The sequence below is a fragment of the Lontra canadensis genome, unplaced genomic scaffold (assembly GCF_010015895.1).
Source record: "Lontra canadensis isolate GAN:19392208 unplaced genomic scaffold, GSC_riverotter_1.0 scaffold1, whole genome shotgun sequence".
Taxonomy (NCBI): Eukaryota; Metazoa; Chordata; class Mammalia; order Carnivora; family Mustelidae; genus Lontra; species Lontra canadensis.
Window position 1 is genome coordinate 101,157,593 of NW_022630995.1, and position 25,325 is coordinate 101,182,917.

The following is a 25,325-nucleotide window of genomic DNA, read 5'->3' on the forward strand; positions in this document are numbered from 1 at the left end:
TAAAATAGGAGCAACCATTATCAAGTACCTGTTATATACCCATTTATTAAAATATACAATACCTCTAATTTTCTTCACAACACTAAAAATGGGACCCTCCCCTCATTTTAAAGATGACTAATTTGAACATGGCAAATGTAGAGTGAAATTCATCCAGTGACTCCCAGAGGATGCAGAGGTGTTGGGATTTGAACCAGATGTGCTTAGCTCTGAAGCCTGGGCTCCCTGTCCTCTATCACCTGACTGCTTATGTTGCAATCAAGGTGCATTGCATGATGTGTGGTGGAATGGTGCCAGACTGGCAGACATACAGTTCGGTACCCACCCTGCCATCAAGAGCCTGAGTGACCTTGGCCAAGTCATTTGGCCTCATGAAATTGCTTCATCTGCACAAAGGCAGTAACAACTATAGCGATGGTAATGGTAATGCAGGCTAACATTTTTTTGAGTACTCACTTTATAGTAAATGCTGAGTTTGTCTTGTACTAGCTCTTTAATCCTCACAGAAGGACTACAAGGTAAATTTTTAAATTCCCTTCCTTTTATTTACACACAAGGAAGCTGAAACACACAGAGGTTAAGGCCCAAGGTCACACCACAGTAAATAGCTTCAAACCTGAGGCAGTCTGGCTCCTAAACCTGCATTTTAACCACTACTCACTGCTGGGAAGTTGTTAAGAATTGAGATGAAGCACACAAATTGCTTAACTCAGTGTCTGACACACAGAAACCTCTCAAAAAATGCCAGTCATTATTTTTATGACCATGATTTACTTGCCATTTTTCTATATCTGGTTCTGAATGGCTGCACCTGCTTTTCCTCTCTCTTTTTTTTTTTTTTTTTCCTCTTGGAAATGTTCCAGGGGTGGGAGGGGAGATTGAGCATCCATCAGGAAATTACCTTCCTTCACCCTGGACCTGCTCTGGGAAAAAGCACAATATGGCAAAGACTTCAACACAGTCAGTTCAGGACCAGGCCAAACATGCACTCTTATTACTTAGGCTGCATTCAAATGAGGTAAGGATATGGCACTTGAATGCTGCTTGGTATAATATAAACCCTCGAATTTAAAAAATCTAATTCTTTCCCATTTACCCTGAAGCTAAATCATCAATGCAAATGAGTTTCTGAGAAATTCACTGAAAATGGTGTGCTTCTCAGCAAAGTTGAAAGAGCAAGGGGATGACTAAAATAGGATATACGTCCTGCTAAAATATGTAAGTTATTAGTTTTAAAATCCTAGATCCTTATTTATTTGGATTAAGGTTCCTAGCTGATATTATTGATGACTAGCAATAAATGATCATGGATTTTGATATCTGTAAATATATTAAAATCTCACTTATCTCTTAATAAGGAGGAGGTGAGCTAATATTTTCATGCACCCAGGTTAAGGTTGTATTCAAAGCCTTAACACCAGCCCTCACCTGTCCCCCATAACCCCAAGACCAGACTAGGCAGGCACACATATACCATTCAACACTTACTCACTGAGCAACCTGCTAAGTCATTTGACTGTGGAGACCAACACAAGGACCTGACCCTGAATTAATTCATAATTCATTACAACCATAAATGTGTTCACAATTAAACATGAATTTAAATGATCAGAATTGGAAGGTATTAACAATTTTATAAGCTCTGTACTTTCTAGAGCTAAATCTTATATTTAATTTAGTAGTAATTTTTAAAATTACATATCACATATGAACTGGTACTGTGCTTTATGTTGAGTATATAATAGTAAATAAAGTACCAGTCTTTTTGTTTATGAAATGTAATTCTAGAAGTAAAGATAGGTTATTAAAGTCACAGGCTAAATCAATACTTCCCGTCTCGTCCCTAAAACATACCAAAAGATGTCCACGTGCTTCTCCACTTAATGATTAGGTTGTATGTTTTTCAAGAATTAGTTGTGTGCAGCAGCAAACCTGATTTAGTTGTACTTCTTATTGTAATTAGGTTAACTTAATGAAACTTCAATCAATCGATGAAATATGAGAGTAAGAGTATGCATGTTTCCATGAAAACTGTTTTAATGCTTTGAAATGATCTGATAAAGTCATGTTGCCAAATATTGCTGCTCTATTAGGAGTTGAAAGTGACAACTGTAAAAGATTTCAGAGAAAACTACTCTAGAAAGATTATGCAAACCAAACTTGCATACACATATGATTACAATAAACTGTGACCTGTATTGAACATAACACAATGTATATAGAGTTCAGGCCTGTGGGAGAAGTGACACAAATGAAATCAGAAGGTTTCAGGACTACTCATGAAGAAGGAAAAGTGTCCTGAGCAAAGGGAGTAGTATGTCCAAAGGGTTGGCAGCAAAAGAAGATTTGAGGAAAAAAGCTTAGTGTGACTGAAGGGCAAACATCAGAGAATGTGGTAAGGGAATGGAGTCTAGAAAAATTATCTGGGGACATATCTCAAAGGTCTAATTAAGGAATCTGAAATTTCTAAGGACTCCTAAATCTAAGATCAGATTCTCTTTGCAAGATCATTTTGGCCTCAGAACCAGATTTTAGGGAAGAGGGCAGGGACCAAGGCTGAAGGCAGGGAGGAAGCAAAGTGGCCTTGAACCTGTACAGTCTAGTCATGGGAGGAGAGACGGAGGCAGTTACACTTTGTCTGGCTGCCAGAAGGAGAGAGAGGATTGAAGAGATCAAGAGAAATTTAGGAGGTAAACCTGGTGTGCAATCAGTGTATGGGGCAAAGGAGAAGAAAAATTAAAGCTGACTTTCAAATTTCTGACCGTTAACAGGGTAACGATAGCATTTAAAGAAGCAGGGAACAATGGGGAAAAAGCAGGTAGGGGCGACAAGGTGATAGAGCCCATTCAGTTCTATCTCATTATGTAGAAAAGGGAACTAATTTCTAAAGAGGAAAGTCTTTTACCTTAAGTATCAGAGTCATAAATTGAATTCAGATCTTCTGACCATCACCCCTTCCTGGCAAGCCCCCTTTCTCCCCAGACAGTGTAAACAGCATCCATAATTCTATCTAGGGTTTTAGTCCAGACAGATCATTACCAACCCCCCAGATATGATTATGGATGTTCTTTCATCCCTCTCTGTACCGTATTTCATGTCTGCCCCCATAAACCCAAAAAACCTTGGCTTAGCATTGCATTGAACGCTACTGACTTAAGTTTCACACAGTAAAATCTTTTATCAATTTCAATGGAAATCTGACCCACAGGAAGATGAATGGAGCAGGCCTTCTGTGAAATAGGTTGAAAATAATTGCATGTCAGGCAGGTTTTGGAGAGGAGCCAGTGAAGTATTAAGTGAAAACGTGAAAGAGCAGACCCTCCACTGCTCAGAATTTGAAAGCTCAAACACTGGGGCAGGGAAATATTTTATTCTCATTCGAAGGGCATGTGATTTATTTCCACTGACTGCTAATTGCCACAGAAAGGAAAGGAGTGGGTTTCCAAGAGGAATGCAACAAAGCTTACCTGGCTTGAAAAATACTTCAGTGACAGTAGTTTGAATTTACAGATTCAACAGTGAGCAGCATTGCACAGCCAAAACAATTAGAACTAAATAAATGGGGACTTCCTGGAAATGTCTTTCCTCAAAGTCTTAGGCAGGAGAAGATTAGTGAAAGAGGACAAATTTTAAGGCCTGAATAGAAAGGGAACTTCACTTGTAACGTCCTCACTGTATTCAATTTTCCTGTTGCAATTGTTCTACTGTGGAAACTGCAGAGTTTTGGCATGATGAGAAATACTGGTTTTATCCACTTGTTTGGGACTCATTCAACGAGTATTTATGGAGTAGTCATTGTGCCAGGCACTGTTCTAGATCAGTAATTCTCAACCAGCAATTTGGCTTTCCTCCCTCCCCCCACCCAATCCCTCACCCTGAGAGATATTTGTCAATATCTGGAGTCATTTTTGGCTATCATGGTTGGGGGATAGTAGGGGTGTGACTGGCATCTAGTGGGTAGTAGTAAGGGATGCTGCTAATATCCCACAATGCACTGAGCAATGCCTTTCCAACAAAGAATTATCTAGTCCAAAATATTAGTAGTGCCATTGTTGGGAAATCCTGTTCTAGATGCTGGCAATACAGCAGTGAAAAAAGAGAAAGCCCTCTGCTCTTGTGAAACTTCTATTTTAGTGGTGGAAGAGAAACAATAAACTGATTAATAAAGAAATATCTACCATGCCAGATAGTGATATGGCACCATGGAAGAAGATAAAGCAGGTGGTGGATAGTAGTTACTATCATATGGTGATAAATCACAGAAGGGCTCATTAATAAGGTGATTTTTGAGCAGAATTCTTGATAGAAGTACGTCATGGTGTGGGAGTGGGAGAAGCATCATTGTCGTCTCTTAAAAAAAAATCAGTTCGCTAATCCTACATGAATTTAGGGTAAACATAAATTTAGGGCAATTTGTGGACAAATTATCAGAGTGTGATTGCTTTTCTCCCCTCTTTTTATTGCCAAAAACTTTATACTGACCTAGATAGAGGAGTACACCATTCTCCATTTTTTTTTTTCAATAGATTTTAGATAAATGAGAAACAGGGTTGGCTTTCCTGAGGACCAACTGAAACAGACTCTTTTAGTTCAATTTAATTATTATAGGCTATAGGTTCCAAATATCAAACACAACACAGTGAGCCATGTGCAAGTGTAGATGTATATACTATACATAAATGTGTAGTGTATGGGTACATAGTATATAGAGTGAGTATATGAACAGGCTCTTATTACACATGATGTAATCTGAGGACAGAAAAATCATCAGGGTTGAACACAAGCATAAATGTGGAGGAGAGTATTTTGAAATAAGTCAAATGGTAGCCTGAGTGTTTTGTTTGGTGTAATTATTGTTGTCATTGTAAATGTGTACATATTAGAGTAACATATAGCAAAAATGATATAAGGCTTAAGCTTTCCTGATAGGTTTATCCCAATCCAAAATCTTATTTCATTAATGATTCACTGAAAAAAAATTAATTACAGTTATATGTTGATTATACTCTACATCTGAAAAATCAAATACATAAAAAACCTTATTTGCGACTACAATATAATGAAGCTTTGATTTTGTCAGGGAAGTATTGATTTGTTTTTCAAGAATTCCTTCATTAAAAGAAATCTAATTTCCCATCTTAATTTAATATTGCACTCTATGCAGAAATGCTCAGAATAATGAAACAAAAGCACCCTGTGAGATTGTAACTGTAGTATTTTTTAAATGTTTGGTTATGATTTGAATATTTTAAAACTGGTAGCACCATTGTAACATAACAGCAATCCCAAATGTCTCATTGGTGTGGCATTCACAAGCAAGTCAAACCCTGGTCAGTACTCAACTATTTTTAAGTACATTATTTCTATTTTTAGATGTATAGACTGGTTAACAAAGAAAAGGAGCAAATCACTTCTTAGAATCTTTCATTTCCCCAGACCAAAAGTAATTTAATTTCCTTATCCGTATCTGCTTTTAAGCATGTAAGATTGCATTCCAAGGAAGAACCTGTAGGTCCTCCATCATGGAGCAGATGTGATTTTTGTATGCCCTTGCTAATGAGAGCAGGACTGTAAGGATGATCCAACAAAACACAATATAGAAAAGAGGATTATGAGATGAGATAAACATTGGTTAATTTTGTCTGGCTTAAATATCGTCCAGGTTAAATCCATATCCAGGAGCTGTGACCCTGACATAAGTAAAGTGATCAGGACGTGGCTTCCAAGGACTCCATCGCAGGAAAGGCCTCCTATCCCCATCCAGGATGTCCACTGCGCAACTGCTACGTCACCTACTTACTTTTCTGTCTTTATTTATTGACACACTCATTTACTCAACAAATAGGATTGTTAAGTACTGGTCAGCCTTTTCCCGGGTCTTGAAGATACAAGTGTTCCTGTCCTCGAGAAGTTTGATCAAGTAAAAGAGACATTGGTGTGTAAATAGTGAATATGAGAAATGTATAGTGAATATGAGAAATGTATAGAGAATGCGATACACACCTGTCTTTTATGTGTAATGACTCAGAGGAATTGATTTGAAAAGATGAGTAGGGGTTTATGAAGCAAACAGGGTGAGGGAGAGCATTCCAGGCTGAAGAAACAGCACACAGCAAGGTGTACCAGCACATAGAAAAACTGTCCACAGAGACGAGCATGAAAAGATGAGGTCAAGTTGTAAGGGAGGCCTTATATCCATTGTTATAAACTGGGATCTCCACCGTTCATTATTTTTTAGTACATAACAGCAAAGTACCCTGTCCACTGTTTCTAAGTGTACAGCTCAGCTACATTAAGTTTATCATGAATCTCCAGAATTCTTTCATTTTCCCAATCTGAAACTCTGTACTCATTGAACACTAACCCCCCACTCTCCTGTTTCCCAGCCTCTGGCTACCACCATTCCACTTTCTGCCTCTATGACTCTGACCACTCTAGGTACCTCATGTAAGTGGAATCATGCAATATTTTTTCTTTTGTGTCTGGCTTATTTCACTTAGCATCATGTCTTCAAGCTTCATTCATGTTGTAGCATGGTCATAATTTCATCTCCAGTTTTACTTTATTTTATTTCTTTTCAGTGTTCCAAAATTCATTGTTTATGCACCACACCCAGTGCTCCATGCAATCTGTGTCTCCATAATACCCACCTCCATCCTCACTTTTTAAAAAAATTTTATTTGAGAAAGAGAGCTAGAGAGAGAGAGAGAGAGAGAGAGAAAGCTAGCACACAAGTGGGGGGGGGGCGTGGGGCAGAGAGAGAGGGAGAAGTAGATTCCCCCCTGAGCAGGGAGCCCTGACACGGGATTTGATCCCAGGACCCTGAGATCATGACCTGAGTCTAAGGCACTTAACTGACTGAGCCACCCAGTCACCCCTCATACTCAGTTGTTTTGATCATGTGTCAAACTGTTTTGAGCATGAATTTCTAATACATGTATAGTATTAAGGTATCATGTACATTACAAAGAATACTCAAAAACAAATATTTTCAAAAGATAAAACTGAAAAATAAACTTACTTTTTATTTTTGTCATAATGGGTTGTCTTGAAAAATTCCTAGACTATCTGAGCATGGAAGAGCATTGTGGATTGTTATGCCAGAGGAGCAGGATGGTTTGATGTCCCAACCCAGTTTTTCATCAAATGTCCTCATCCTGCTGTTTGCTCTGTTGTCAGTGATGAAGAGTAGCTTTCCAAGATGAAATAATTCAAATAATGAGATTTGTATTCTTAGAGTGGAATATTCTAGTGAATCTAGACAGCATATACCTCATCACTGCAGTTGTGTATCTTTCTAACTTCCATCCACATATAGTGTTTGGTTGAAAAGCGTAAAATAATACAGCCATTGGAATACATTTGTTGGTCACTGTTTACCTCATGATTGTAGATGAATGTACTGGCAGAAATTAAAAGTCTCTTGATGTTTTTGAGTCTTGACCAAAATTTTATCAAAATCAATCAATTCCTTAAAAATAAATCACAAAACAGTTAAAAGTACTAAAAACTATGGTTAGGGGGCACCTGGGTGGCTCAGTGTTAAAGCCTCTGCCTTCGGCTCAGGTCATGACCCCAGGGTCCTGGAATCGAGCCCCACAGCGGGCTCTCTGCTCAGCAGGGAGCCTGCTTCCCCCCTCTCTCTGCCTGCCTCTCTACCTACTTGTGATCTCTGTCTGTCAAATAAATAAATAAAATCTTTAAGAAAAAAACAAAACAAGCCTACAGTTAGAACAATGGAGACTACACAGTGGTTGAAAAAACATTTACGTTGGAGCCAAGAAAACCTCAGTGAAACTTCGTCTTCACCATTACTTGCTATGTGACTGTGGGACAGATGGCTAGATCTCTCTTAACCTTAGTGTTATCATCTATAAATACATGATAGTATGTTTTGTTTTGTGCTTTGGGGGCTTTTGTTTTATTGTATTTTGGACCCTGTTAGGATCCAGTATTGTCAGAACTTTATCAGGACAATACATTCTTTGCAAGGTTGTTTAGAGCATAAAATGACATAATGCACCTATGTGCCCAGTACATCTGCTCAGGTGGTGTTAGTACCATCTTTTTCACTTATAAGTGAGCCCTCAAACAAGAAAACTAGTTTTAATGCCTTATTCCCATGTAGTATGACACTTTTATTTTTTTAAGTGTTCCATGACTCATTATTTGCATATAACACCCAGGGCTCATTGCAACACATGCCCTCCTTAATACCCATCACCAGGCCAACCCATCCCCCACCCCTCACCCCTCTGAAACCCTCAGTTTGCTTCCTGGAGTCCATAGTCTCTCATGGTTCATTTCCCCCTCCGATTTTCCCCCCTTCATTTTTCCCTTCCTTCTCCTAATGCCCTCCATGCTATTGCTTAAGTTCCACAATTAAGTGAAGCTGTATGATAATTACCTTTCTGTGCTTGACTTATTGCACTCAGTGTGATCCCCTCCAATTCCGTCCATGTCGATGCAAATGATGGGTATCCATCCTTTCTGATGGCTGAGTAATATTTAATCTCTTTATCTGGATTGCCCATCACCCCCATGCCCCCAAATAATCCAAACTGGAATTCAAGATTCTGATTTCAATGTCTCTACTTTTGACACTTTAGAGGGGTGATAAAGCTCTTTCTCATCAAATTCTTATATTGCTTTATTGTATCTCTAATATAATAATAACCACTAATATAGTAATAACCACTTAATATGAGATGGATGCTGTGAAGAGATGATCAGTTCCTCCCTTCAGGAGCAAAAGACTTTTTGCCTGAGCTGCAGGGTGAGCCCCCAGCAGACAGGCCCTCTTCAGGAACTGTTTCAGGTAAGACCATCTCCCAGGTCATACCTCCTTCCCAAGGTGCCCCAGCCACTTAAGGAGTGATGTAGGGCCCAGGTCCTTCATACCACTGGCAACAACTCTGAAGGATCATGTTATCTATAGGACTTGCCGTTAGCGTTGGCTAAGGCTTCCGTTGAGACCAGATCAGAGTGCAACCACTTCTCTCCCAACTTTGAGCCTTTCCCTTCTCCTCCCCAGGTCGGGGGGGTCACAGGAACATAAGAAGCTCCTGCACCCTACTCCCCATTCCAGAACCTGCATCCCAGACCCTCAACCTGCAGCCACACACTTCAGCCACTTACCACATAGCTATAATTATTGGTTCATTGCCTGTTACTCAATGGATGGGGTTTGCTTCTGATGTATTTCTATATTCTCAGGATCTAGTCAATATGTGGTCCATATGAACACCAAGCAAAATCTTGTTGAATAAATTCATTAAAACTGAGATCTCATTTCTTTGGCCAAGATATTATTTCTTTTCTTGTTTCATTGGATTTATTTATAGTGTCTCTCCTTTTACAGTAAAAGAATTTAGAGCAACTCACCCAAAAGTTGACTACAATGAAGCAATGGGGAAATGGGAATGACAGAATCATAAAGATGAATCTATCAGTAGTAAAGTTCAATTAAGGGGCACCTGGGTGGCTCAGTGGGTTAAATCCTCTGCCTTCGGCTCGGGTCATGGTCTCAGAGTCCTGGGATCGAGTCCTGTGTCGGGCTCTCTGCGGGGACCCTGCTTCCCCCTCTCTCTCTGCCTAATTGTGATCTCTCTCTCTCTCTGTCAAATAAATAAATAAAATCTATTAAAAAATAAGTTGCAATATAGTTGTAATTAGTCACTTAATATTTTTTGGTCATTGACCTGAGCTTCTATCATATACCAGGCACTGCTTAAGTGTTAAAATAAGACTAAATTTCTATCTCCAAGGAGAATTATATTCAAATGGAGAAGTGGTGAAAATGGGATAGAGTAACTTTAGAGGGCAGTAGGTGGTACAAAGACCCCAGAAGATCCTGAGCACCTGGAAATAGCTGAAGGCAACTGGGAAATACCATATGCAGGAAGGGCTCTCCTTCCCACTTTGTACTTAAAAACAAAGTATACACTTCTTGTGAAAAAGATGGCCTCCCACTATCAGGAAGAGAGCATTCTTATTACCAGAGATGGGGCGTTGACATCAAGATGAATCTGTACAAACCTCACTAAAAATCACACTTATATTCCATGAGTTCCTGCCACATATTTCCTGTTCACTTTCCCACAATTCCACACCCCTAGGCCAAGCCCTTTTTCCCTTGTCTTCTCACGTCTCCACAGCTTATCCCTTTTTGTTAAAATGGTATCATTTTTGAGCACCTGGGTGGCTCAGTTGGTTAAGCGTCTGCCTTCAGCTCAGGTCATGGGTTCTGGGATTGAGTCCCGCATCAGGCCCCTTGCTCAGCAGGGAGCCTGCCTCTCTCTCTCCCTCTGCCTTGTGCTCTCTCTCTTTCACTATCTCTCTCTCTCTCGATCTCTGTCAAATAAATTAAAAAAAAAAAAAAAACCTTTTAAAAAGTGCTATATAACCATGGGTCTAACTGCTTCTTTGAGATTTTCACTTCTTTCTATGACGTCTTCCATGCCATGTAAACATTTTAACATCAGATAAAATCTATATGCTTCTTTCCGGTTAATCTTTCATTAGTTCACCTCACAGGTCCCAGACACAGAAGCTAAGAGGATAAAGGAAATGTCTTTCCTTCCCTATACCTCTTTGGGTAAGATGGTCTGAGAAGGACTGTCCCAGAAGGAGAGTAGAGGCCTCAATAATGAGAATCCAATCCTTGCTGAGATTTGAGGGAAGAAACTTTTAGGCAAAGAAAACAGCTACTCTCAAGGCGAGGCATTCTGTACAAATTGGGCTCTAAAGCTCCAGGAAGCTAAATACAGAAAATTGCTTGTTTTTCTCTGGGAGGGAGACATGTTCTAATTCTTAAGAGGTGCCAAAGTTTTTCCTTGAATAAAACTGTATGGCACTGAGAGAAGTAAACAATGTCTTCATCAACTATTTCACAACAAAGATAGAAGCAGAAATCTGTGACAGCTTTTTGTAGCGACACTGAGGGCCTCACATTAAGAAGCATTCAGGAAAGACAATTCTGTGAGGGGCTGCAGTGACTCAGAGTCCTCACATCAGTAGCTTGATGACATGACCTTTAAGTCTTCTTTGAGTCAGAACTGGATGTCAGACAGTCAAGATTACATTCTCTATTGAGGGCCTCAGCACAGGTATCCTAGAGTGTTCCCTTATCCTCTGATTCATTAATCAAGAAAGCAATTGTTCAGAACAACCCAAGACAAAGGCTTTTAATCATAACACTATTCTCCTGCTGCCGTTAAGATTCCCAATTTAGGTTGACTTCATAGAATTCTGTGGAAATATCACCTACCAGATAATGAGCTGCTTGTTTCCAGTATATACTTCCTTTTTCTTTCATTTGCTCATGCACACACCACCACCCCCACTCCTACCCACCCCATCCCCATCCCCATTGCTGTAGGGTTCTCAGGGTTTGGGTTGTATATTAGTTTTTGAGATGCAAATAAATAAGTGACAGCAAGCATAAAATTAAAGAAAGAGTGTCAAGATAATCAAGGAAGAGGAAAATGGAGATCACCAAGCTCTTACTATAGGGCAGGCTTGCTTAACATTACTTTATAAGTTTGTTTCCTGACAAAAAGAGCATTTATCAAACAGCGACACTCTTGCAAGGGAGTGTCACAATAATTCCAAAGAAAGGACATGTATTCCAAAGTGAAAAATGTAATAGGTCGCCAGCTTTGGCATCGTAGCAGAGGAATGTCACCACATTACAAAACATGTCCCGCAATCCTCAAATTGCTTGGACTTCTTGTTACTAATAAGCCATCTAGATGATGGGGTGCCTGTGTGGCTCAGTCATTAAGTGTCTGCCTTAGACTCAGGTCATGATCCCAGAGTCCTGGGATTGAGCCCCATTTCTCCCTCTGTCTGCCATGCCCCCTTCTTGTGTTCCCCCTTTTGCTATCTCTCTTTCTGTCAAATAAATAAAATCTTTAAAAAACAAACAAACGAACAAAAAACCATCCGGATGAATACCTACAAATTCAATGAATTAGATGCATCCTATATGCAAGTATTGAAAGACCTGAGTTCTCATCCAAGCTTTACTACCTGAAGGAGTTTAGGACATGACACCCCACAATATGCTGCTTTGGTATATTGTTGATTTGGAGCTGAAAGCACTTGATAAACAGCAAGCTCAGGAAGAGGCTTTCTATACACTCCCTCTACCTGCCTAAAGACAGATCCTCCAAAAGGAACTCAGTTGTCATAATCCTCTCCTCAAGAGTTTCATGAACTGGGGAACACTGACTCTTACCACAGGAGAAAGAACTAGAAGCTGACACCACACCCAGACAAGCTTTGTCACAAACTATTACATCTCTATATGTTCTTCTCAGGACCCTGTCATCTTTCTAAAATGATGTACTCTCCCCTACATTCCCCATTCCCATCCACACTATGCTGCTATAAAGCTCTCAAATCTCACAATTTGGGGGATATGCACTCTTTTTTTCCCTGTGACACTGCCCCAGGTAATATTTAAAATTAACACACTTGTACACATTTTCTCCTATTGATCTGCCTATTGTCAGTTTATTTCATAGGCCCAGCTATTGAACCCAGGTGGGTAGAAGAAAGTCTTTCCTCCCCTACACACCTATTTTTCCAACTATGAGGCCAGAACTGAAAAGGTGCTGGGATTAAATAATAATGAGTGAAAGTCCCCAGGCCAGCACAGCTACAAGCAGATGACAGTCGCTTCTCTCTGCCTTTCCTTCCCTCTAGCTCTTCAACTAGTATAGAATAAGGGCCCATCTAAAACATAGTTTACAACCAAATGCCACTCATAAGCAGCCTCCCTTGAGTGTACAAATGGAGGCCAACACATCATGTCTATGTATTTAGCAGGTGTGAGTGAAACAGGCAAACTGTTGAATAAAATGTGTTATATCTTCCTATGTTAGTAAATATACCTTCATAATTATCTGGAAGGCCAAGGTCAAATTTAGATTTTTCAGCTCCCTCAGAGTTCCATGCCAAAATCCAGTAGGAGGCCCTGAGGCACATTCACCCTTCCCAAGTCCTGAGGCCTGTATCCCTACTCTTCCTCTCTCAGCTCTCTCCCTTCCACAAGAGGCCCGGCAGGCATGGTGTGAATACCCCAGTTCCATCAAGCTCCAGACATACCTTCATGATCAACTGCCCCCACAGGCCCAAAGGTGTGTACACCAGCAACCGCAGTCTGCTCCAAGGAAGGTGGGATGGGAAGGGGTCCCAGCAGGCCTGGAGCCAGTATTCAGGCCTGTTGAACAGAAAGTTCCGTGGTCCCAAGTACCCAAAACTTGGTTTAAAAATAAAGGGAAGGGTCTCAGTAGTCTGCAGCTTTGGCCCCATGGACTCCTCACCTTCTTGGTGGAAAGGGAGCCCCAGAGAGACACGTTAAGGCACAACCAGATGCCAGGTCTTGCCTGGTTCTATGGGTGATATTGCTTAGAAGTTCAGCAGTTCTTGCAATAATTTCACCCTTCCCAGGAAATCAATACCCACAAAAGTATTGAAGTTAGCATGGTTATGTCAAGAAAAGGTACTTCTACAAAAAGAGGGTTTTTTTTTTTCCTTTCTTGTATCTACAGAAACAAATCCAAATGTTGCTTAAATCTTAGCCATCTTTCCCCAACTCCATCATTATTTTAAGGTGCAGTTCTATTCTTGCTTCATACATCAGAGTTCCCTCTCTCTCCCTCCCCCACTTGTCCCTCTCCCTCCTCCTCTCTCCTTCCTTCTTTTCTTCCATTCCTCCCTCCCTCCCTTTTGATTTCTCATTTCTTACTTTGATAAACTCACAATTTTTGTGGACAAAAAAATGCAATTAGAAACTGGATTTGCCCATCAAAATCCTTGAGGAGAACACAGGCAGCAACCTCTTTGACCTCAGCCGCAGCAACTTCTTCCTAGGAACATCGCCAAAGGCAAGAGAAGCAAGGGCAAAAATGAACTATTGGGATTTCATCAAGATCAAAAGCTTTTGCACAGCAAGGGAAACAGTTAACAAAACCAAAAGACAACTGACAGAATGGGAGAAGATATTTGCAAACGACATATCAGATAAAGGGCTAGTGTCCAGAATCTATAAAGAACTTAGCAAACTCAACACCCAAAGAACAAATAATCCAATCAAGAAATGGGCAGAGGACATGAACAGACATTTCTGCAAAGAAGACATCCAGATGGCCAACAGACACATGAAAAAGTGCTCCATATCACTCGGCATCAGGGAAATACAAATCAAAACCACAATGAGATATCACCTCACAGCAGTCAGAATGGCTAAAATTAACAAGTCAGGAAATGACAGATGCTGGCGAGGATGCGGAGTGAGGGGAACCCTCCTACACTGTTGGTGGAATGCAAGCTGGTGCAACCACTCTGGAAAACAGTATGGAGGTTCCTCAAAAAACTGAAAATAGAGCTACCCTATGACCCAGTGATTGCACTACTGGGTGTATATCCTAAAGATACAAACGTGGTGCTCCAAAGGGGTACATGCACCCGAATGTTTATAGCAGCGATGTCCACAATAGCCAAACTATGGAAAGAACATAGATGTCCATCAACAGATGAATGGATAAAGAAGATGTGGTATATATACACAATGGAATACTATGCAGCCATCAAAAGAAATGAAATCTTGCCATTTGTGACAACGTGGTTGGAACTAGAGGGTATTATGCTTAGCGAAATAAGTAAATCGGAGAAAACTATCATATGATCTCCTTGATATGAGGAAGTGGATATGCAATGTGGGGGGCTTGGAGGGTAGGAAAAGAAAAAATGAAAGAAGATGGGATTGGGAGAGAGACAAACCATAAAAGACTCAATCTCAAAAAACAGACTGAGGGTTGCTATGGGGAGGGGGGACGGGAGAGGGTGGTGGGGATATGGGGAGGGTATGTGCTATGATGAGTGCTGTGAAATGTGTTAAACCTGGCGATTCACAGACCTGTACTCCTGGGGATAAAAATACATTATATGTTTATTAAAAAATTTAAAAATTAAAAAAAAAAGAAACTGGATTTGCTACCTTTAAGAAAGTTATATCTAGTGTCTCCTAAGTAGAACACAGGAATAACTTTTCTTATCACAATGTGATTATAATGGAATGGTTCCAACTTCTTGATTCCTGGAATTCACCTTTTACTTAATTAAAATAACTCTTCCCCAAACTGTAAAATCCCTTTACTAAAAAAGAAGGAACGTAATATATCATGCTTTTTTTGGCTTCTATGCATGTGATGAGACAGAAATTGCTTAGATTTATAAGTGTCTTGACTTTGATAAAGATTTACCCTTCAAACTATGAAAAACACCTTATTTACACTGGTGTTTCATTACTGACCCAAGTATTTCCCACTTCACTAAAAGGCATATGGAGGCATGTAAAAAAGGACTACTTAATACTCAGAGGACAGGAGCAGCACAAAGGGCTGGCAGCACTAGGAGAGAAATGTGCCCAGATAGCTGCACAATTAGTTTTCTTCTACCCTTCACTAGACCAGATCACCAAATCTTCCAGTGTTAACTGCCCTCCTGCTCACTTACAGATTGGTCTGTATCTTTAAAAATCATTACAAATTAAGTGTTTCCATTATCTTACCACATCTAACTTATTATTGAGCCATTTGTCTTCATCCTGCAATATATGTTATTCTGTATTATGTTCATGTGGTAGGTTGGTTCCTTATCATCACCAGAGTAAGAACACTTTAGATTTTAATAAAAACAACCAAGCAAACCCTTCTTAACCCTTCTTAACATGAATGATATAACAGTCTTTGCAAAAAGGAAGGAAGGAAGGAAGGAAGGAAGGAAAAAGAAAAGAAAAGAAAAGACCATGAACATATTAATAATTGGAGATGTGGATTGGACTAGTGTTATTAGCAACAGTAATGACATTTTACCCACCCACTCTCACTCTTTCACCTGATACTTGACAAGTAAAAGTATAACTTGCTTATACTGCTTATGCTTCTTATAGGTTATAACTAACCATGTTTGGTTATGGCCATATAGAATAGTATGGTCATATAGAATAAAAATAACTGGCCCACTTTCTTAGTCTGCTTGTGCTGCTGAAATAAAAATACCATAGAGTGGGTGGCTTAAACAACAAACATTTATTTCTCATAGCTTTTCCGAGTGCAGGGCAGATCCGGTGTCCAGTAAGGGTCCCCTTCCTAGCTGATACATGGCTGTCTTTTCAGATCCTCACATGGCAGAGAGCAGAGAGAGAGGGAGCAAGGTCTCTCATGCTTGTTCTTATAAGGTACTAACCCCATTCAGTGGGGTTTCACTCTCCTGACCTGATTATCTCCCCAAAACCCCACCTCCAAATAACATCATATTGAGGGTTAGCCTTTAACATGTAATTCTGGAGGGGACATAAATAGTTATCCAATATCACCCACACTGAGAGGAGACCTATAATACAGGAATGTCAACCATGTAGGGTTTTCAGAAAAGGCCGTTGAATGTTAATCAATAAAGTTTTTATAAAAGTTTTAATCATTACAGAAAAATCTCTCAAGTACACATACGCAACTATATTCACGTGCTGTAGATAATCTGCATACATACAGACACACATGTACATAACTTTTAAATGAGGCATATTTCAAACGTATAGTTCACACATATAATCATACACAAAATCATTTCCCAAGGAAAAGAGTGTTAATAAATCAGCTAGTGAGCTTCCCTGCCTTGATCACTCTCCGTGACTCCCGGGAATACGGTGACGAGGAGCGGAGCTAGCTGGGAGGCTAGGGTGATGCCCCTCTTGTGATGAATGGAAGAAGAGGAATGAGCTGAAGTAGGGTCTGCTGTGCTGTAAAAGGTAGAATCAGGAAGTATCACTAAGTATTTGTTATCTAGGCAATTCTGTACATTTTCATCCCTAATATGTTTATTTCTTTTTTGCTGAAGAGTCATCTTGATTCACGGGCACATGTATCCTCACTTTCAAAGATGCGAGGGCGATTAAGTCAGGCTGCGATGCCTTTGCTCACACTGATTCCCTACGTGGATCAGCTCATGCGAGTCATTCATTCCACTTGAAAGAGACTGAGCCCTCGTGGTGTGCAGGGCATGATTCTAAGTGTGGAGATGGACCATTTACCGAGACAGATAGGGTCTCTTTCATGGAATGGGGGATGAGAGATGAGAGAGGAAGTGGGAATCAGTAACAGGTAATAAACAAGGAAACAAACTACGTAATTTCAGAGATGATAAGTACAATGAAGAAGTGAAAACAGGCTTCTCTCTCCATTCTGCTTTCCTCCCAGGACCCACCTTATCAACTCTGAACAGCAATGTTTTCCAACAACCTCCCCTGCCCAAACTGGAATAGACAATTTCCTCCTTTTACGGACCCACTGAAGCCACCTGTCCTCTCTCATGCCACTTTATTGCATTTGTTCACCGGTCTTATCTTTCCCAATGAGACTTTAAGCCCCTTTAGAGTAAAGGTCACTTTTTTTTTTTCTTAATGATTTTGTAGTTGTAATCCCTGGCACATATTCTGGTTTTGCTCACCACATAACATACTCAATAAATGCTAATTAACTGAACAAATCTGTTGAAGGAATACAGGAGCCATGAAGAGTAGCCTAGCAAAGGATTATTATTGCAAAATTTGAGACTTAATGACTATGTTGTGATCACAACCTTCTACAGAGATTTTATGATAGTCTCATTAGAACCATGTTCTTTTTTTAAAAAAAGATTTATTTATTTGAGAGAGAGAGTGCACACACATGCACCTGAGCAGGGGTGGGGGTACAGAGGGAAAGAATCTTTAGCAGACTCCCTATTGAGCAAGGAGCCCAGTGTGGAGCTTGATCTCATGACCCTGAGACCATGACCTGAACCAAAACCAAGAGTTGGAGGCTTAACTGACTGAGCTACCCAAGTGCCCCTAGAACCATGTTCTCTTATTTAGTCTAGTAGCTTCTCTTACCCAGTGTGCCATTTTTAAAGAAATTACAATTTAGGATTCACATTACTAAAGCGATGTCATCCAGAAAGTGAATTGAACAAGTAGACTGTGTAATATGAGTTAAGAGGTGAGCCCAGGGGCACCAAAGAAAGGTCACAGATTTCCTAGAACCCAGAGAATTTGCTCAAAGAGACAGAGCAGTGAACCATATTACTCAAATAGCAACACAGCACTGAAGGACTCTGGCTAAGTAATCTAAGACCTCTTTGCAGCATTGAAAAGCATGGTGTGACCTCACAGTTGCTTTAGGCCATCCATTGGAGGGCTCTAACCAGCTCCGATCTTTATTCAATGCCTCCCAGTTTCAAGGTAGGCAGAGGAAAAACTCTTGGCATTGCAATTAAACAAAACAAAACAAAACAAAACAAAACAAACAAACAAAAAAAACTTCTTAGGGTGATTTAGGATCCACTTGCATGATAATGGATATAACGCAGACCAGAGTGCAAACCCAACAGAACTGTGCTTCGAATGTTAATGAGAAAATGTTTTCTACTGAAGCCAAAGCAGTTACAGAAGAGTCTTACTAAAAGCTCTATTAGGAGTTACACATCAGAGTAGGATTTTATTAGGAGTTACAGTTACTTATCAGGAGCCAACCTATCTTTACAGCTCTCATGTGCTTCTCTCCACTTCCTGATGATTTGTCAACTACACAAACAATTCTAGGAACATGGGTTAACTCCTGAGTCTCTTCTTCTAGCTTCAAAGACAGGATCCATCAAGGCAGAGGGAAACCACAAAACCAATGGAGTACATAAGCAGCAACTTGAGGTCTTCTGCAAAGTAACCAACAAACATCTGCTGTCTTTTGTGGTCACAGATGTATTTATTTTTTTTTAAACTACGATTAGGAAGTGAATTGCAAAAAGCATTTTCCATTTTTATTTTGCTAATGGAAAATCTGGACCAAAAAGTTGCTGAATTAGTGAATCTCAGACAGAATAAACATGTTATTAGAGATAAAGCCATGGGCTTTTACTGAATTTATGTGGTCTCTTCATCAAAAGACAGAAAAAGAGTTGAAATAGATCAGTAAATTAGTAAATTTGATTAATAGAACAGAGTCTTATTCTGTCATTATTCTTCCCATTATTCCTAAAATAAAAAAAAAAATAACTCTTTGTCGAGTACACACCATGTTTAAGCCAATATGCCAGGCGTTTCACGTAATTATCTGATTTCATTATCCCAGCAACAGTATGTGGTAAGTATCATTGTTCCACTTTCACAGGTAGGGAAACTGAGGCTCAGAAATTAATTTGCTCAAAATCTTATAGGTTATAAATTAAGATCCAGAATTGCAAGACAAGTGTGTGTGACTTTAAAATTTAAATTCTTGCCAACATATACATTGCCTTGAGAAAAATTAATTTCAAAGATCGAACAATACACCCCTCCCCTTTTTAAAAAAGTCCTTTAAGGAGAAGACTTGACTGTATTTTAACCCTGAGCCATCAGGATTTTCTTTTTAAAGCCTTAATTCACAGTAGTTATCTTTAAAGATAACTACTTTTTCATAGTTTCATTTAAATGCATTTAATTTATTTAATTAATTTGCATAATGAAGTCTGAGCATTTTTTTCTTTTTTCTTTTACTTTTTTTTTCCTTTTTGGAAAGAGACCTACTAATTTCAAGTGTGTTCTATTGGTCTTTCTAGCCTCATCATAAATTGTCCGTCCAGAGTAAGAGCCCATGGTGGAATTATAAGAGCTCAAACACACAGTGTGCTCAGAGCGGGAGTGACAGGTTCTGGGGATCACATAACAGGTGCTGCAGTGGATACTTAAAACATTGCACAATCAACAACAAAATGAAGTTTACTCAAACAAGTGACCTTCAAGAGAAAGGGAGGAAAAGAGAGGGTGGATGGGAAGGGCTAGACACTTGGGGCCTTAAACTGGACGTTTTATAATAACTGTTATATGTCCAACACTCTAATGACCATCACAAATAAACTGAAGTTATTTCCTCAAAAGTCATTCAATCTAAGCATGTTAAATATCCCTTACCATATTTGGAAGCCATTCGATTCACTCTAAAGGAATGAACACCTATGTGATCTTCAACAAATCCTATTATACCAATCCAATGACTAACATTCCTCTTTTTCACAGACATGACTGCAGTCTCATGCCCGTATTTAAGATAACCACAATCACAGCTCAGTACAATTACCTAGATAGACCTCATGGTGTGACATCCCACACCTATCTATTGAGAGAAACTACCTATTGTCAGTTTCTAAATCATTTGCTTTCTAGAGCTTCCCAGTTGTTAAATTGCCTGGAGAAGGGAGAAGGAAGGGAGGAGGACAGCAGAAAAAAATATTAATCTCACCAGGAAAAAAAATATTCAGAATAATTCAGAATTGATTCATTAACTATTGAAGCACATAATAGAGTTTTCCTATAATTTATGAGTGACATTTATTTTCATTTTTCTTATTTTTTTTTAATTTTCCTATTTACTTTATTTCCCTCCTTCCAGAGAAGATAATATTTGATTTTTCTCCTTTGCCTTAAGTGATCTCTTTGCCTACGTAAGAGTAGGAGAACAGAGCTGGGAATGCAATAACCTAGGACGATTGATCTGTGTTGGTTACCTTGAAGTTTCTGGTTGTATTCGGTCCTGTCAGACTGGCTCCTCCTCAAGGTACCAGAGTGGTCCCCAGAAACACTGCTGTCAACCACTGTGTCAGTCTTCCTTCTCTCCAGCATATAGAGCCTGGGCCTCAAGAAGGTCAGATTCTTCTTCTTGGTGCCCATGTTCTCTTTCCCAATGGCTTCTTTGGGCTCCATCTGAGGCAAAGACAAGCTCTGGAGACTTGTAGGCAATGGCTGTTTGTTGCAGTGCCTCGGGGTCAGAGTTGAAGCCACCAGAGTGACGAGTTTAACTGCCCCCTTCTTACTAAACGGCTTCACTCCGGGGTTACCTGGCTGTGACTGCCACCTGTACGGAGTCCTAGAGCTCCACCCCTATGAGGTCATTCTTTTTTATACCTAGAATCCAGCAGGGAAGCTGCCACCTGTTACCTGAGAGACCTGAAGCACAGAGCTAGGCAAAGCAGGGACTGCTTTGTCACATGCTATGGGAGCAAACAAAAATCCCATTGTGTGCCACAGCAGCAGGCTGGGGGTTGGGGGAAAAGGGAAGAACAAGGTGGGGCAGGGCAGAAGGGCAGCACCTGGGAGTGTAACCTGTGGCTTGTGGGTTTAATGTGTGCCTGTGGGTGTGGACAGATGCACTGGGACACTGCGCTGTGGTTTGCTGGCTGGAGGCACACAGGGGCTTGTGTGGGACTTACAGCTAGAGTCACCCAAGTGTGACCCACAGAGTTAGTGTGGGGTAATTAGAATTCATATTAGCATCAAAACAGTGGGTACAGAATCATTTTTAAGGATTACCGTGCGCACTCAAAAGTCATGCTTCCTCTTCAACGAACATTCTGAAATAATTTACTAACAATGTATTTGCCAAACCCCGCTCCACATTCTTGAGGAAACAAGCATTCGTATCTGAGAGGCATCTGGGCAGCAGGCACTAGAGGAGGAGGACATGTCCACACAATCCTGGGGTCTTTTGTTGTCTCTTGTCCACACGTGACCCTTGCCTGAAATTCACCGTTTTATGCTCCCAACGCTGTTCTTCTCTGTTCTGCTGCTTAGGCGGGGGGGGAAGCATGGTGACATCAGGGTCTGATTTCTGTAAGATCTTTTCCTTTTTCCCTTTTCCCAGATGGAGTGCCAGGAAATGGTAGCTCACCTTGGGAAAAGAAGGGAAGGAAAAAACGTTTGAAACTAAAGAGACATGTGGAAAGTGGAAAGGACAGGGACAGGGATTGGGAGAGAGAAATGCAAATACTGATGGGCCTTTCATTAATTTTTTGAAGTTGTTTTTCCTTGGAGTTACTGAGATTTCTCAAGGGGGAAATTTGTAGAAGCTCTGGGAATGTGCTGGGTGTTTTGTCTGCCCTTGTTAAAGAAAAGAGAGACTCTAAGAAGAAAGTAAATTCTCTTTTATTATAAAGGGACTGCCAAAATTCAGCTTTGCACGGCCCCTTCTGAATCGTGGCTAAGTCTTGTTAGACAAGGTTTATAAATGAGGGAAAAAAAGATAAAAACCGTTTTCCAATTCCAAGATGTGTGGGCTGAATAGAATTTGCATAATTACCTTAAAAGATAAATGACAAATCTTCACCTGCTATAGAGACATCTATATATAGCTTGGCATATTGAATAGTTTTTATTTAATATAATTGATAGTCTTTTTTTAACAAGCCCTCTCAAGCACATTTAATAAATACTCTAAAAGGCATACTCTCTACTAAGATGTAAAACGAGCTTGATTTAAAGCTCTGTTAAAAAGTTTCCTGTTAAAAAGTCTCACTTGTATTCTAATATATATACATATATGTATATAATATGTTTGTGTACATTCACCTGGTAACTAACAGATATATGCTATTCAGGTGTAGTATTATTGCAAACATGAACCATCAAAACTGTAGGACTTATGGGAAGTATGTGATTGAGGACATGGAACTCCAAAACTTTGTCAGTGACCCACAAAAACCAGATAGAAAACTACTTAAAAAAAAAAGGTCATACAGTTTTACATATGATACGTGGTTAGGAAATACATAGATAGTATAATAAATATGGCACTTAATATTGAAACAGAACTGAAGGATACCTGTGGAAGTGGGCTTTAGAAGGGTTACGGTGTATGGGTCAGGAAAGAAGCTACATGCGAAATCAGATGGAAATGGACACCAGCAGATGCGGTTGAGCATGGCTCACAGCCCACTCAGCGAACTGAGTGAGGTCACTGGTAATTTTCAGGGGTGTCCATGGATGAATTTTGTGTTTTCCTTTGTGGCTCAGGGCATCTGGGTACAGTTTTCTGCATTCACCTAATGTTTTAAGGGGTGAAAATCACACATCAGCAAAAGTGAGACTGTGTTATGCCCAAACAGTTCCCCAAGGTATCAGTCTTGTTGGAACCAACTTGTGTTTTCCTCACAAGCATTATAGCAGAACTGACTGTACTAGCTCTATTGTATTTTGGAATTTTGTCAATTGAAAAGATATATAATATTGCTACTATGGATTCGGTAGCAAATATATATTTTGTTTTTTTAATAAAAGTTTCTATGTCAACTTTAAAAATAATATTGCCTTTTAATCAGTCAACCAATGAAGCAGACAATGTGATTTGCTTTAATTTTCATCCTAGCACATTCTACCCCCGTGGCATGCAGAATTAGGCGTGGTCAGTCATAATGATAACTTTGTTCCCTATTTTTCCAGGCTCTCTTGCTGCTAGGGTTGGCCATATATTCCCAGGCCTGGCAAATGAGACCTCAGGGGCAGTCTGTTGGAACAGAGGACAATGTGTTGATTCTGGGGAAGCTTTTGGTTCTCAGAGGCATCACAGCTAGCTTCAACCTTCCCCTTTCGTCTAAACTTGATCTCACAGTGCAGTTGCAACCACCCTGTGTCCATGAGAAAAGACCAAAAGAACTATGAGCTTTGATACCACTGAGCTACTGAACCAACACTAGCAGCCAACTACCTGTAGACTTCTTGCTATGAGTGTAACATAACACTCTCTTCCTCAAACATTCTTAGTTGAGTTTTTGTTGGGAATACATTTCTAATGGATGTGACAGACATACAGTGTTTGATTGTCTGCGTATAGATTCATAGTTCTCCTGCTTATCTCTGCATTTTTTTAAGCTAATGTGTTTAGAAGCTCTCACAGAAAACATAATTTAGTTTTTCTGGCAATGAGTGAAGACAGGTTAGAGAGATTCTGAGTGTTTCATCACTGGAACATTTTGCTAGAATGTGAGTGAGACTGGAAGACAAGGACCCTGACTTGTCTGAGTTTTATACTTTAAGGCAGAGGTAAAAAAGTATTTCAGTGCAAGGATTTCATATTATGTAAAAGAATAAAATATTGATATTAAGACATTTAAATTAACCTTTAACCAACTGAGCCACCCAGGTATCCCATGATACTTAAATTAATTTTATTGGAAGTAAAGAACAAGTAGTTCCTGGTTCATTATTTTAAAAAGCACTGGACAGAATTCAAGATTCAGTTTTAGTTTTGGCTATGACATAAATCATCTTGATATTACAAATGTCATAATCTCTCTAGGTTCCAATTTCTTCATCTATAAAATATAAGGATGAGGTAGCCATTATGCTGTTCACTAAATATTTACAGTTTTCCATTTAGGCACATGGGACTATTGCATTGCCTTGCACTCTTGTAATTTAAATGTGGTCATGGAACTTGCTTTGGCCAAAGAAACTGACTAAAAGTGATATATGTCACTTCTGGGAAAGTGCTAAGAACCAGTGTGTGATTGGCTATAGGTCTCTTGCCCTCATTTATGATGATGGGCAAGAGTCCAGGCAGTTCCTGCTCTATCAGGATGAGTCCTAGGATGAGGATGGCTTAGAGCAGAGCCCCCCAAACATCCCATAATGATTGTGTAGTTTGAGCATGAAAGAATTCTTTGCTGCTTTAAGCCACTGGGATTTCAGGCTTTTTAAAAAACTACATCAGCATAACCTAGACTATTCTTATTGCTGTAGGGTGTAGATTAAAGATACACACATCTTATTCAGGTCCAGCATTATGTGATTTCTGGATTCTAATCTCAGGGTGCTATAAGGTTAGAAAAGTCCCAATTCCAAAACAGAAATAATATCTCTTGAATAATGTGATGAATAAACTGGATTGGAGGAAGGAAAGGAATTTATTATAAGTAAGAAATTCATTGTAGAAGTCCAGGTGAGAAATGCTTGGATTAGGGTAGTGGAGGTTAAAGATGGAGAAAAATTGATGAATTCAGGTACGTTTTAAAAGTTGCACTAATAGAATTTGTATGTGAGGTAGAATTTGATTGAGGTAGATGAGTAAAAAGAGGAGTGAAGTTAAATTCCAGGTTTTAAGATTAAATAAGTGGGAGGATATTGGTGCTGTGTGCTACAACAGGAAGGAAAAAGACACGAGAAGAGGTAACTTGGGTAGGGTTGTCAAGAACTCCACTTAAGATGCATTAGCGTTAAAATGCCTGTGAGATATTCAAAAGAAATGTTAGGTAGCCTTTGAATATATAAATTTGGAGTCACTATTTAGATTTTAGCTTAAAAAAAAAAACCTGGTCATCAGAATATGCATACCATTTTTTAAAAAGATTTTATTTATTTATTTGAGAGACAGAGAGCAAGAGTGGGGGCAAGAGGCAGAGGGAGAAGCAGACTCCCCGCTGAGCAGGGAATCCGACATGGGGCTCGATCCCCGAGATCACAACACAAGCGGAAG

At 39.7% G+C, this 25,325-nt stretch overlaps 1 protein-coding gene across 1 annotated transcript in view; it reads right to left on the minus strand.

Moving 5' to 3' along the window:
* The window catches only part of ARHGEF38 (Rho guanine nucleotide exchange factor 38), a 138,315-nt gene extending 117,375 nt beyond the window's left edge, over positions 1–20,940 (minus strand). Inside the window, exon 1 of the mRNA XM_032860508.1 lies at positions 20,587–20,940. Coding sequence (XP_032716399.1) covers positions 20,587–20,782 — 196 coding nt within the window. The 5' untranslated portion in view covers positions 20,783–20,940. The remainder of the gene's footprint in view (positions 1–20,586) is intronic.
* Positions 20,941–25,325: the final 4,385 nt, after the last annotated feature.